Below are 14811 nucleotides of genomic sequence, written 5' to 3'. Positions count from 1 at the left end.
GGCCGCCGCCAACTACCACACGGGGCCTGATGTCCCGGGCGGCGGCCCTCGGACATGCTCCGGAGACGTCCGTCCCGGTCTGCAGAAAGAAGGGCGCTTTCACAACCCGGCTTCTTCCCCCAACCGCCCCTCCCGCCGCTCGCCCTCCTCGCTCCTCTCAGGACCCACTGCCCGCCTTCCGCTTCCGGCCTCGGCCGCGTTCTCCCCGGAAGCCCCCCGGGAAGGGCGGGGTCTGCGCTCGCGACGTGGTGGTGGGCGCGTCGCTCGGCGCGCGGGCGGTGGCGTAAGCGGCGGCGGCCAATGGGAAGCGGCGTTGGCAGCGTCCCCCGCCCACTGCCCGGCCCCCGCGTCGCCGTTCCGGGGGCCGGGAGGGCAGGATGGCGGCGGCGACGGCGGCGGGCCCCGGGCTTCCCGGGGCTGCGGGCCCGGGCGGTGGTGGCGGGGCGCGCGAAGGCGCGCGCGTGGCGGCGCTGTGCCTGCTGTGGTACGCGCTGAGCGCGGGCGGCAACGTGGTCAACAAGGTGATCCTGAGCGGCTTCCCGTTCCCGGTGACCGTTTCGCTGTGCCACATCCTGGCGCTGTGCGCGGGGCTACCGCCGCTACTGCGTGCCTGGCGCGTCCCCCCCGCGCCACCCGTGTCGCCGCCCCTGACCGGTCCGCACGCGCCTCCCGGCCCGCTGCTGCCGCCGCGCTTCTACCCGCGCTACGTGCTGCCACTTGCCTTCGGCAAGTACTTCGCGTCCGTGTCGGCGCACGTCAGCATCTGGAAGGTGCCCGTGTCCTATGCGCACACCGGTAGGTGTCGGCTCGGGGGCGCCTGCTTGGGGCCTCCACGCTCGGCTGGGAGTGCGTCAGGGGCCAGCTCGTGCCCCCTGAGCAGGAGAGGATGGAGCTGAGCAAGGCGGGCCACAGCATTTAGGGTAGGGTGGGGGGTAGCCCTGCAGAAATAGAAGGCCGAAGAGGTTTAAGGAGCAGCCAAGCTGCCAATCCCGCCCTTCCCCTTCCGGGTAGATGGGACAGGCTCCTAGGGCGGGCTCCTGAGCGCCCCTTGCCTCTCTTTGCAGTCAAGGCCACCATGCCCATCTGGGTGGTCCTCCTGTCCCGAATCATCATGAAGGAGAAACAGAGCACCAAGGTAAGGGAGGTTGTGGCTGCTGGTGGATCCAGGGCTGCCTGCTGGACCTCACCAGGTGACGTGGTCCAGGCTCCCAGGCTGCCTGGTTCCTGTCAAAGTCAGTGCATGGCTTCTTGGAGCTCTTTTACTACTGTTCTAGAATCCCTTTGGTCAGTGGTGGAGGGTGTGTGTGTGTGTGTGTGTGTGTGTGTGTGTGTGTGTGTGTGTGTGTGTCTCTAGGGTGGCTTTGTGGTGCCTCTACTGTGTGGTCTGGGGGATGCTGAAGCCCATGTGTCCTCCAGGTTAGCAGGTAGGCTACAAGTAGCTTCTAGGTGATGGCATGGTTGCATCTTTGCCCAACACCCTTGCTCTCCAGCAGGACCACATTTGGAACTCCTGGTCCCTGCCCAGCACTCTTTGTGCTGTAGTTTTTTTCCTTGCAAGAGAGTTGGGACAGTTAGGGACCTTCTGTAATAAGAAAGGAGGTGCTAGTCCAAGGAGTCTGCTTTTGACAAGATCCAGCCCAGTTTTGAGAATTTTGATCGTTCTGGGGATGGAAATGCAAACATCATGCAGACCTAGGACTGCCTTAGGAAGGCAGTCCTGACACAGCCCAGGGTCTGTTCAAGACGCCAAGCCAGGGTGTTTCCTAGTTGGGGCAGGTGGGAGAAGCTGGGGCCTCAGCCAGAGACATCCGCCTTCCCTGGCGCCTTGCTGCCCTAGCTGGAACCCATTTCCATGCTGGACAGAGCCCTCTTCCACAGGTGGTCAGTTTTTGCCTGGCATGGTGGTTTTTTGGTAACTCAGAATGGTGGCCGTGTCCTGGATCAGTTTGTAAAATTGGGCCACCTCTGGTGGGTTTTCATTTTAATTTTAACCTGTTTCTTGATCCTAGCAGAGCGGTATGTGTTCTGCTGCCCGCCCCTGGGTGATGTCAGGTGGGTGGGTGACTGTCTCGCCTGGGCGGTGTGTGGCTGCGTCAGTCAATATCACATCAAGTTTATCAGGTTTCCTGGTTGCACGTTGCAGGGGACATTGTAGCCAGCCTGGGCATGGCTTGGGCCAGAGCCGGAAACTGCACAGCCAGAAAGGGCCCTCCTAGGCAGGGTGAGGAATGATAAGTAACTTTGACTAGACTCCCCACCACTACCGTTCTCCAAGACAAATAAAGCAGGTAATCAGATAAGGGGACTTCAAAGGGGACAGTCACATGCCTGTGGGCTGGCACTTCAGTGGGGAGCTGGGGTCAGGGCTTGGTGGTGACAGTGCCCCCAGGGCATTGCAGGCTTGAGCGTTTTCTTGCTAAGAATTGGGAGTGGAGCCCATTTTCCTGGAAGTTGAGCCTTTTTGCACCAGAGCTCAGGAGCCATCCCATGCACTCACCCTGGACTGCAGGACCTCTGGTCACCTCCTAGCACTGCATCTACCACACGTTCATTCAGTCAGCAGGACTGAGCGCCTACTGTGTGCTGGCACCGGGATAGAACAATGAACAAGGGCCTGCCCTGATGGAGTAAACATTAGAACACAGGATTAAATGGGCAGTTATGATTTTGGGGGCAGTTGTGACTCGGTGGTAGAATGCTCGCCTTCCACGCAGAAGACCTGTATTTGATTTCAGGCCAGCACTCTTCATGAACAGCTGCCACTGTCAGTGGAGGCTTGCATGTTGCTAGGATGTTGGACAAGTTTCAGCAGTGCTTCCAGACAAAGGAAGAAAGGCCTGGCAATCAACTTCCAAAAATTAGCCAATGAAAACCCTAAGATCACAAGGATCCCATCTGCAGTTGATCACGGGGATGGCGTAGGACCAGGCAGCATTTTGTTCTGTTGTACGTGGGGTCACCATGAGTCAGGGCCAAGTCGACAGCAGCTACCAACGACGACGTTGGATAGAGCACAATGCCACAGGGGAGGCACAGGCAGCAGTGGGAACCCATAGCAGAGGGCCACTCGGGGCAGGGGTGGAACGGGGGATGTTCTGCTTGGAGTAATGGGGGAATTGAGACCTGAGGGGTGACAGGAGGAGCGGGTGGGATGGCATGGGGGTTGGGGGTGTCCCAGGCAGGTGAGATGGTGTGTTTGAAGGGCCCAAAATAAGAGGGAGTAGGGACCCTACTAACGTTTGTGCAAATGGGGGGGCTCCTGGTGCAGACTGTGAACGTGCTTAGCTGCTAACTGAAAGGTTTGAGGTTTGAGTCCACCCAGAGGCGCCTCGGGAGAAAGGCTGGCAATTTGCTTCCAAAAGGTCAGCCATCGAAAGTGCAGTTCTACTCTGCCACACATGGGGGTACCAGGAGCAGGAGTAAACTTGACAGCAACTGGTGGTGCCCATGGAAGTCTCTGGGACGTTAGGGGTTTCAGCTGCTTCTTTGGCAGAGGACCTGAGTGGGGTGTGGAATAGGGGATGGGGCTGCCCATGGCAACACAGCCCTGCCCCAGATGTGTAGCCATCTGCTTCCTCCCCTACCCCCAGCATCCCTGTCAGTTTCCCAGAGTGGGGTGTGGTATCCCTCTGGGGTGTCATGCTGGAGAAGGAGGAGACAGTAGCTGAGGCTTTGCTCAGGGCCCCTATAACAGGTCCCAGGAACCAGGTGTCAGCCCCTGCCTTCCTTCCCAGGTGTACCTGTCCCTCATCCCCATCATCAGTGGCGTGCTGCTGGCCACTGTCACGGAGTTGTCTTTTGACATGTGGGGGCTCCTCAGCGCCCTGGCAGCCACCCTGTGCTTCTCACTTCAGAATATCTTCTCCAAAAAGGTACTGGGTCACCGTCAGGGTGTGCATGGTGGGTGAGGGCATGCGGGTGGCCGCTGACCAAACGTGAGGACGAGGCCAAGTAGAGATTTCTCTGTTAGTGCAGGGAAATGCTCATTGCCCTCTGCAGGCTCTCTGTTTGTCATTTTATTTTTTAAAGGGTGTATGTTTTTCTGTTGTAAAATTGGCATTTGCTGAATGTGAAGCAAAAAAAGAAAAACCCAATGAAAAATCGAAGATTAAGGACCTACCGTGTGGCAGGTAACATGGAGGCTGCTGGAGACGAAGAATCAAATGAAACCTGTCCCCTGCCCAAGGGGTTTCCAGTACCGTCCCTTAAGGGCACTGCTAATGGTTTTTCTTCCTGCGCATGTATTGGAGTTACACTATTATAGCTATGGAGCCCTGGTGGCAAAGTGGTGAAGAGCCCAGCTGCTAACCAAAAGGTTGGCAGTTCAAATCCACCAGCCGCTCCTTGGAAACCCTATGGGGCAGTTCTACTCTGTCCTACAGGATTGCTATGAGTCGGAATTGACTTGACAGGAGTGGATCTGTTTGTTTGTTTTTTTTTATAGCTGTATTTTAAAATTCTGCTTTGTTTGACTACTATTACAACGTAAGCGTTTCCCCATATCAGTAAAAATTGCTTCTCTTTACTGCTGCAATAATTACACTCTTCTCAGGGACCACAGTGAATGCAGTCGTGTTCCCTACTGGAAACACAGCTTGTTTTCAGCTGTTCCTTATAAATAACACAGCCACAGACGTCATTGTACGTAACATTTTCCTGCCTCTCAGGTTATTTTCTTAGGATGCGTTTCCAGTTCTTGGGTCAGAGGATATGAGAGTTTTATGGCTCTTGAAATCCTTTGCCTGGTTTTACTTCAGAAAGGTTACACCATTTTATCCTTAAACCAGCAATATTTAAGAGTGCCTCATTCACTGCAGCTTTGTCAGCATTGAGTATTACCTTTTTGGGGGGGGGGGGCGGTGGGGGGCGGTCCTTCATAAAACAGTGCTTGTTTCAGGTCCATGCTGTGAATAAGCGCACTTGTAGGTTTGGTTGTCGAGTTGAATGTCAGGGTCAATGTGCGTTCATCGTATTTGGGATCTGGCACCCTCTTTCCGTTCATAGTTGCAATCAGCCTTTAAGGAGACTTTCTCTTATCAGGTGTTGAGAGATTCCCGAATCCACCACCTCCGGCTGCTGAATATCCTGGGCTGCCACGCTGTCTTCTTCATGATCCCCACATGGGTTCTGGTGGACCTCTCGGCGTTCCTGGTCAGCAGTGACCTGGTGAGTTGGCTGGCCCCAAGCACTCGCCCTTCTCCTGACTGATTTCAGAGTCGATGCTTTGTTGTGGTGTCACAGCTCTGTGTTGACTTTGGGAGTTTTTGGCCTATGTACACGTCTGTGTGTGCGCATACCCTCTTTTTTGTGTTTTGCTTGAGATTTGGCAGGGCATTTTCACAGCAAGGACTGGGCGAGCTGAACAGGGATCAGTCTGCCCCTGTTGCATGGATAATGTCTTAGTCTCTAGTGTTGCTATAACAAATACCACAAGTGGGTGGCTTTAATGAACAGAAATCTATGTTCTCACAGTGCAGGAGGCTAGAAGTCCCTGCCCTGGCTCTAGGGAAAGGCTCTCTCTCTCTCTGTTGGCTCTGGGAAAAGGTCCTCACTTCAGCTTCGTTTTCTCAGTTCTTGGCAGTCCCCACATGACATCTGTCTTTCCCCAATTCATGCATGCCTCTGTGCTTAATCTGTTTTTTTCATATCTCAAAAATGCTTAGGTTCGAGATCCATCTCCGCACTGATACAGCCTCATGAACATGACAAAGAAAACCCTATTCCCAAATGGGATCACATCCACAGATGAAGGGGTTAGGATTCCAACACACAGTTTTGGGGACAAAATTCAATCCATAATGAACAAGGAAACAGACTGAGAGGGTCGAGCAGCTTTCCCGGGGGCTCCCAGCCCAGGGCACATTCATGTCCATGGGTTCTTCACACACTCAGGAGCTCCCTCCTGGGCGCTCCTTCCTGTTCAGTGCAGACTGTCCAGTCAGCTGACTCATGTTCTTCCGAACCCAGAGCTCCTGGCACTTCACTTCCAGGGATGAGGGGGGGCCCTTTGGAGCCCTTTATCTCGCCAAGCCTCTGCCTCCTTGGTGGGGTGGTCGCTATGAGTTAGAATTGACTCAGTGGCACACAACAATGTGGCTATTGTGAAGTGTCACGTGGGTCAGAGGTGGCGCGAGTGGTTAAGTGCTTGGGTGCTAACCAAAAGGTTGGCAGTTCAAGTCTACCCAGAAGCACCTGGAAAAAAAGGCCTGGCTACCATCAGCCATTCAAAACCCTATGGAGTACAGCTCTACTCTGACACACGTGGAGATGCCAGGAGTCGCGGTTAATTCAGCGGAAACTGGTTTATTGTGACACACCTGGGTATGCTACCTTCCAACTGTGGGACCTTGGATAAGATACTTAGTTCCCACACCCCGTCTCCCAGCCTGTTCCTATGCTGTGAGGCAAGGTGGCTGTGGTGCTGCCTCCATCCCCAATGTGCTATCTCGTTCCCCACCTGCAGACCTACGTCTCCCAGTGGCCCTGGACGCTCCTGCTTCTGGCCGTCAGCGGCTTCTGCAACTTTGCCCAGAACGTTATCGCCTTCAGCATCCTCAACCTCATCAGCCCCCTGAGCTACTCGGTTGCCAACGCCACCAAGAGGATCATGGTCATCACCGTGTCTCTCATCATGCTGCGCAACCCGGTCACCAGCACCAACGTCCTGGGCATGATGACAGCCATCCTGGGTGTCTTCTTGTACAACAAGGTGAGCTGGGGGACAGGCTGCCCGCCAAGCCCGGGGGCTGCACGTTGAAGGGGTAGAGGGGAAGGAAGGGGCCAGGTGCCAGCTTTGCCGCTGATGGGTGTATGATCTCTGGCACGGCCCCGTCCCTCACCGGGCCTCCTTCCCCTCACACAGGGACCTGAAGCCCCGGGCCTGCCGTGCTGTGACTCTAGTGTAAGGGGGCTTTGGCAGCTAAGGAGGCGAGGATTTCTCTCCTTACAAAGGCTCTGTTTAGTCTGGTGTAAGGTGCGTAAGGAGCCCAGATGGTGCACATGGTTTGCAATGGGCTGCTAATCCAAAGGTTGGCCGTTCAAACCCACTCAGCCATTCCATGGAAAAAAGGCCCAGTGAACTGCTTCTCTAAGGATTACAGCCAAGAAAATCCTATGAAGGACAGTTGTACTCTAACATATGGGGTCACCATGAGTCAAGGGCCGACCGGACGGCAGTGGTTTTGGGTTTTTTTTTTTAAGGTGCATGATGATGGCCAATAGGACTTGCTTTCAAGTCTTTCTGTCCTTCATGGCTTCATTAACTGTTCGCCAGCCACGCCCAAGCTGCTCTGGCTGAGACTTGAGTCTCCTTGAAGAGCTGATTGGTTGGATGGACTCAGGAGCTCCCTCTGTCAACTGGGCCTGTCCTGTGGACTGAGCCAATGCAGTAGCGTCCACGTTGACAGTCTAGCGACACTGACTGCATTTTTCATGTTGTGCCACCACCATCATGTTGTCCTTTCCCAAAATATTCCACCACCTTTAACATAAACTCATTGTCCCCTATCCTTCTGACCCCTGGTGACCACTAATAATCTTTGGTTTCTGTATATTTGTTTCTCTCATATAAGTGAGATAGTACAAGTCTTGTTCTTTTGTGACTTCACTCAGTATGATGTGTTCAAGGTTCGTCCGTGCTTCGGCGTGCGTCAGGACTTTATTCCTCTTTACAGCTGAGTAATATTCCGTTGCGTGGATGGATCACATTCTGTTTGTCCATCCATCTGTTGATGGACGTTTCAGTTTTTTTCCACCTCTCAGCTATTGTGAGAAGTGTTGCAGTCAACACAAGTGTACAGGCTTCTGTTTGTATTCCTGCTTTTGCTGCTTCTCGGTAGGTACCTAAGAGTGGAATTGCTGAGTCATGTGGTAGTTCTGTGTTCAACTTTTTGAGGAACTGCCAAACCGTCTTCCTTAGCAGCTGCACCATTTTACATTCCCACCAGCCGTGGATGAGGCTCCAGTTTGTCTACCACCTCACCAACACGTTTTTTTTTTTTTTAATATTATTTCCATTTTAATAGGGGTGAGGTGGTATCTCACTGAGGTTTTAATTCGTATCTCCCTAATGGCTAATGACGTTGAGCATCTTTTCACGTACTTGTTGGCCATTGGATGTCTTCTTGGTGAAATGTCTGTTCAAGTCCGTTGCCCATTTTTCAATTGGGTTGTTTATCTTTTTGTTGTTAACTTGTAGAAGTTTTCAGCTGGATAGTTTTTAATTGCTCTTTCCCTTGCAGACCAAGTATGATGCCAACCAGCAAGCCAGGAAGCACCTCCTCCCCATCACGACGGGGGACCTGAGTGGCAAGGAGCACCCCCGTGCCATGCTGGAGAAACCCCAGAATGGCCTCCTCTTCCCCCAGCACACAGACTATCAGTACGGCCGCAACAACATCCTAACAGATCACTTCCAGTATGGCCGGCAGAGCTATCCAAACACGTACAGTTTGAACCGATATGACGTGTAGAGTCGGGAGCACAAGGTTCCTTCCCCCACCCCCAGCAGTACCGAAAACTTCTGACAACCAGAATGTAAAGAGAAAGGAACGGTGCAGAACCATGGGGTGTCCCCAGCCCCTGGGCTCCTGTGCTTCCATGGGCAGCGGGAGGACCAGCAGAAGTGAGAACTTAAAGGACTAACCCAGGCAAGGAGTGGAGCAGGTGCCTGTGACCATTATTAAAATAACTCCAGCAACAGAGAGGGACCCAGTTCCCCCCGGCACCCCGGGGGCCATTTGCAATTACTGGCAAATGGTCTGCAGTGAAAAGCAGTTAGTATTAAGTTCCTGTCGCCTAATTCTTTGCTGTGCAAGTCAGAGTTGGCATTGGCCCAGATTTGTAGAGGAAAGGAAATTGTTTTCTTCTCTCTGCCCCATTCTGCCCTTGCCGGAAGCAGGACGGGTCTCTCCTCCAGGGTGGCAAGGAGGAAGTGAAAGTGGGGGAGCACCCACGGTTAAGGAGGAGGAAGAGTCTGGGAAAGTCTTGCTCAGTGTCTCCAGCTGTTCCTGTCATCCTTGTTCTGTCTTCTGATGTGTTTTTATCACTCCTGGGATGACTCGGTAGGACGGTTCATGGGGAGGAGCTTGCATTTTTCTAGGGGATATTTTGTAGTTGTGTATTTTTATGCCTTGGTCCCCACTAGGGGACCCATGAGGACTGGCTTGTGGATGGAAAAAGCATTTTGTTTTTACATGGTTCAAAAGAAGAAACGTTCCTACAGGGGAGGCCTACCTACCACATCCTGGTGTTTAGTAGGAAGCAATGAAATGTGAAGCTCCTCTCGGATGACCCCAGGCATCGAAAAAGGAAATGAATCAAGGATATGTCTGCAATATTTTGTGTGCTTGACAAGATCACAATGTTTGGACCACGCGATCTGGTTTTGTGTTTTTCACGTTTGGATCTGAATCATGTCCTGGATTAGGGGAAAGGGGGCTGTACCAAACTAGGATTTGATTTGCCAAATCAGATTCTTTGGCTGAGAATAAGTCTGACTTTGAACAGAATCATGTCATGAGGAAGATGGTAGATCACTCCTGTGTGCTGAGGGACGGGTGGGCTCACTGAGAGGACCACCCGCTTGTGGGGTCCTCAGTGATGGCGGCGTTCTTTGCTAAGCCTTGTCACCAGCCTCACAGACAGGTGCTGGTAAGTTTCCCTGTTCAGACTGGAAGTCCTGTAGCTCCTGCTCGACTCTGGTTTTTTATAATTGGCATTTTACATGTATGTGTCTGTCTCCCTGTTGTCAGTTGCCCTCGATTCCAACTCCTGGCAACCCCACGTGTCAGAGTAGAACTGTGCTCCGTATGTTTTCTAGGCTGTGACCTTTTGGAAGCACGTCACCAGGCCTGTCTTCTAAGGTACCTCTGGGTGGGTTCAAACCCCCAAACTTTTGGCTAGTGTTCGAGCGCTTAACCCTTTGTGCTACCCAGGGACTCCTGGCATTTTACACTTACAAGGTTAAATTTTGTCAGCTTATGCGTGAACTCTGAGTGGTCCCTGGGTTGCCACAGTTTGTGCTCAGCTACTAATTGAAAGGTTGGCGGTTCAAACCCATCCAGTGGTACCTTGAAAGACAGGCCTGGTGATCTGCTTCCATAAAGATTACAACCAAGAAAACCCTAGGGAGCACAGTTCTGTAACACACGGGGTCGCCGTGAGTTGGAGTCGACTTAACAGCCACACGTTTGGGTTTGGGTTTGGTTTTGGGTTTGGTGTGAGTGGACCGCCCCGGCAGGGGTTCCGCTGCTCACCCATGAGTTTACACACCATTTGCCCTAGAGTCCCTCCGTTTGTTTATCTGTCCTTCGCTTGCTTTAAACACTTCCGTCCCACATTTTAAGATAATTACCGTGCAAAATGAGATGCACCAGTCCTGAAGGGCATAATTTGTGACAAGATCTTTCTGAGCCCTTTCACCAGAGGCAGCAGTCTGGTGGGATTTGTCTCATGGCGAATACCAAATGGGGATAATTTTGCACCACGAAGATATTACCATCGTCAGGTTGTCTTTATGATTATAGTAACTGCTTCTCTGAGTGTATAATTGAACTCCAAAATGAGTTATGCCTCTATTCAGGTTGAATGAAATTTCTGATGTTTTTGAAATTTGTACACTACTCTGTTTTCTTTTTCCAACAGAAAATCTGCTGATGAGGGGAAATCACTGTCTGCTTTTATGATTTGTAAATTAATAAATGGTATATTTAATTCTGTACATAAATTTATAGCGAGTACATACGCTGGAACGATTGAGACAATCGTATTTGACCAAATCAGCGGATCAAAAGACAAAGACATGTTTTTGAGACTTGCAGGTTCAGAACTGCCATTGACCTCCTGAAGGCCAGTGTTCCCAGCCGTTCACTACCGCTGCCCGCCACCTCCCCCAGCCCCCCGCCCCGCAGCCCTCACCCCACACCCACAGTCGCATCTTGCGCCCTTATCACTGCTGGGGTTTGTGGTGGAGAATGTCGATTACTCATCCATGGTCTGATCTGGCCTCGGACACTGACTATAACTCAACTCCTTCATTTTACAAAAGAGGAAACTGAGGCTGAGGGGATTTCTGAATAGTGTTGACTCACTATTGTGAGACTCAGTGTGGTATTTTTAAGTACCTTATTTTAAGTCAGCTATCATCAGGAAAGGAGTACCTGGGTGGTGTAAATGGTTAAATGCTCTACTACTCACCAAAAGGTTGGCTGTTCAAACATACCCAGTGGTACCTCGGAAGACAGGCCTGGTGATCTGCTTCCGAAAGGTCACAGCCTTGAAAACCCTATGGAGCATTTCTACTCTGCACACTTGAGGTCACCATGAGTCAGAATCAACTGGTCAGCAATGGATTTTTTGGTTTATAGTTAAGGAAAACAAATCCCTATTATAAATGAGACAAGCCACACGTTCAAGTGAGGAAGCACTTAAACTTCCTGAGTACTTGACATATGTCACGCAACAAGCCTTTTATTATTCCTGGGAGGGAACCCACCAGATACTTTAGGGTCTAACAGCCTTAAAGGCATAGAACGTTAATTATTAAAGGACTGAAAACTTAATTTTTTCCCCCCAATTGTCATCTGTTTCCAAGACTCAAATGCTATAGACTGTTCTTTGGGAATAATATTGTGTATATTACTGATGCCATTTACCAAAAATAAACAGTCCTGAGGGACTGGAGGTTGGTTCCGATTTGTCAGCTAGGGCCTCTTGAGATTTCGGAGTGACCCTGTCTTCAGCTACAAAAAGTACAAAGTGAGGTAGAAGGAGCAATGTGACTGGTACTTCGCTTTTTCATGTACTGCAGTGGATGTATGGCTTTTTTTTTTAAGCCAAAAATTAGGACATGTTATTTGAGTATTTATGAGACAGTAGAATAAAAACAATTGACAGCTCACCAGTTAATAATATGCCTTTATTGAATAACCTGGAAAATCCTGGAATGTTCTGGTGGCTGTGACTCTGAAGCATTTTTTTTTGTGTGTGTGTGTAATTTCCCTCTATTTATTTATTTAGTAAAGAAAATGCATGCACATATTACAGTGTTACAAGGCCTATAACAAAATACACACCTTCTCCTTATCAACTATCTCGTTATCCGACATTTCACATTGACAACAATAGTAAAAAAATCTACTATCTGACTATTTTGAACATTAATGACGTACGTCTGGGCAGTAACAAGTGCTGAGGTGCGAGGCAAGAGTAACATTGGCTTTGATGGTTGAAGTTATGTATCAACTTGGCTGGGCCATGATTCTTAGTGGTTTGGCAGTTATGTAATAATTTGGCATTTATGTAATAATGTAATTTGGCAGTTATGTAATTTGGCAAGTTATAATAATATAATTTGGCCATTATGTAATGATGTAGCCATCCTCCATTTTGTGATCTGATGTGGTCAGCCTCCATTTTCATGCAACACTGATTTTGTATAATGACCTGGTCTTTGGAAACGAACCATGTAGGTAAGTGAGGAGAGGGTGTAGTAACAACTGTCCCTTTCCTTACCCTTGAGCCCCACTTCTCAGGGGTACCTACTTTTAACTTTTCTAGGTGTTTCTTTTGGTATTCGCTTTTGTATTTCTATGCGGTAGGCTTATATTGTTTTTTGTTTTTTTTTTTCAATCTCATCTGTTGACTTCTGATGGGGGTTAAATCTGGATGGCACCTTAACAGAGGTGGCTTATACATCTGAGTTAGCTTGATAGAACAGGATGACCCGGCCGTAGGTTCAGGCAGCTTCTCCTTTCTAACAAGGCCATGTCTTCAACCAGCTTGCATCCATTATTTCAGAGATGTTCCCTGGCCCTTTGGACCTATAAAGTAGAGCATCAACAGGGTGGAACCCCTTTCTACGGGAATACTAGCCATGGTGCCTGCACACTGTCTACATGAATAATGCAATTCAGAGGATTGCCTGTGCTCTACTGCTTCTCTGCTTATAAGTTTTTCCCCCATAAACCCTTTTTTATATCTGACATGTAGCGCTAAGGTGTAAGTCTCTGGGTCGTTTGCACAACAGCTTCCTCTTGGAAAATATTTAGTTGTCTTACATCACCCTTGAGGCACTCATCATCTCCATACATTTTTAAAGCAGTGATAGGTGGGCATGCTTGCGGAGGAAACTTCAGTAGCTATACCAATCTTGTCCTTTCTGTAGCCCTCTGGGCCTTAACTGATTGGCTGCTTTGGAAGGAGAATGATACCTAGTCCCTTGAGACCTGGCATCCCCCAGGGAGCTTGGCTCCGTTTTGTTCCTCCAGGGGCAGCCTTTGCCCTGGGGTGGGTGTAGGGGACAAGGCAAGGGTCTGCTCCAGCCCTGTGCTGCCTGTGACTAGGTGGTAAATTTGTGTAATTCCCAGTAGTTCAGTATTAGTACACACATTTACTGAAGATAAAAGCCATATCTGCTAACGTAGCTTCTAATAGTAACAAAGATGATATTTTAGCTCCCATACTCCAACTACTATGCCTTATTTCTAAGTTGCAGAACTTAGGGAAGAAAAATGCTGTTTAATTGGCCCCTTCAAAGTTCCCCAAATACTTTTTTAATTAAATCCAATATTTGGGGTTTTCATTATTATGAATATGCAAATATTACTTGTGACTAAGCCATTGTTATTACAAAATGAACTCAACCTAATTTTCTGATGTGTTTGATGATTATTGGCGGTGTGTTTTCTTTTACTTTGCACGCATCTCTCCTGGAAAATTCAATGCTCCTGATGCATTAATTTCTAGACCTGATGCCACCTATCCTTCTATATCACCCCAGAATTTCTTTTGCCTTTTTTAAAATTTATCTTGGAATCCTTGTTTCTTAAATCATGCGTTTTTCTCTTAGTTTATGCCTTTGTTTTGATGGAGCACATACTTCAGTAGTGAAGCATATTTTTGAGTAATAAGAACTGATACTAAAGCATTAGTAGTTAAGTGGTAGAATTCTCGCACTCCATGCGAGAGACCGGGGTTCAGTTCCCAGCTAGCGCACCTCACGCATAGCCACTACCTGTCTGTCACTGGAGGCTTGTGTGTTGCTGTGATGCTGAACAGCTTTCTATGGACCTCCCAGCCCAAGAGGGACTGGGAAGAAAGGCTTGCCAATGGACTTCCAAAACCGGCCAGTGAAACCCTGTAGATCACAACAGACGGGACAGCATTTTGTTCCGTCTTGCATGGCGTCACAGTGAGTCAGGGACCGGCTCAATGGCAGCTAACCACCACGTGCCAAAGTGGTGGCCTTTTCGCACACAATCCTTACGATGCCTTTGCGTTAAGTTTTATGAAGCTTGTTTTACAGATGAAGAAAATGAGGCCCAAGAGGGTTAAGTCATCTGTCTGGGATTACAAGCTACTAGGCCTGACTCCCAAGCCCCTTTCTCCCATATCACGCTCCTCAGAAACCATTCCCAACAGAAAATTTCCTTCAAACATAGTTGGGACTGAGGAGTGTAAGTTTCTGCTGAAAAACCTGCCCACCACATCCTTTTAATTCATAGTCCTTTTGTTCAGTGATTTACTGAGCACTCGATTCATGCCAAGTAACAGGAAACAGATACGGCAGCCTCCCGCCCTCAAAGCCCTCAGCTTTATTTATCAATGTGCCACTTTCAAGCTGCATACATGGTACCGCGCTGGAGGTATGTACAAAATACTAAGGAACGTATGGGGCAGTTATCTGAGGGGCATCTGGGAATGCTTTATTTGACTTGCATTTACAATTCACAGGGTATTTGCGCATTTTGTATTCTATACAATGCCTCCTTTAGTCATCAGAACCCAAGACCAAAAACCAAACTCGTTGCT

At 49.7% G+C, this 14811-nt stretch overlaps 1 protein-coding gene across 1 annotated transcript; it reads left to right on the top strand.

Annotated features, from left to right (window-relative positions):
* Positions 1-377: 377 nt before the first annotated feature.
* Positions 378-10726, top strand: SLC35E1 (solute carrier family 35 member E1). The gene is made up of 6 exons (XM_064280920.1): positions 378-795; positions 1065-1135; positions 3735-3872; positions 5041-5166; positions 6464-6709; positions 8241-10726. The coding sequence occupies exons 1-6, from the start codon at positions 378-380 to the stop codon at positions 8469-8471; spliced, it is 1230 nt and encodes a 409-aa protein (XP_064136990.1). The 3' UTR covers positions 8472-10726.
* Positions 10727-14811: the final 4085 nt, after the last annotated feature.

This window comes from Loxodonta africana, chromosome 3, assembly GCF_030014295.1.
Source record: "Loxodonta africana isolate mLoxAfr1 chromosome 3, mLoxAfr1.hap2, whole genome shotgun sequence".
Classification (NCBI taxonomy): domain Eukaryota; kingdom Metazoa; phylum Chordata; class Mammalia; order Proboscidea; family Elephantidae; genus Loxodonta; species Loxodonta africana.
The sequence above is the reverse complement of the archived record's forward strand: the minus strand, read 5'-3'. Positions and strand labels throughout refer to the sequence as shown.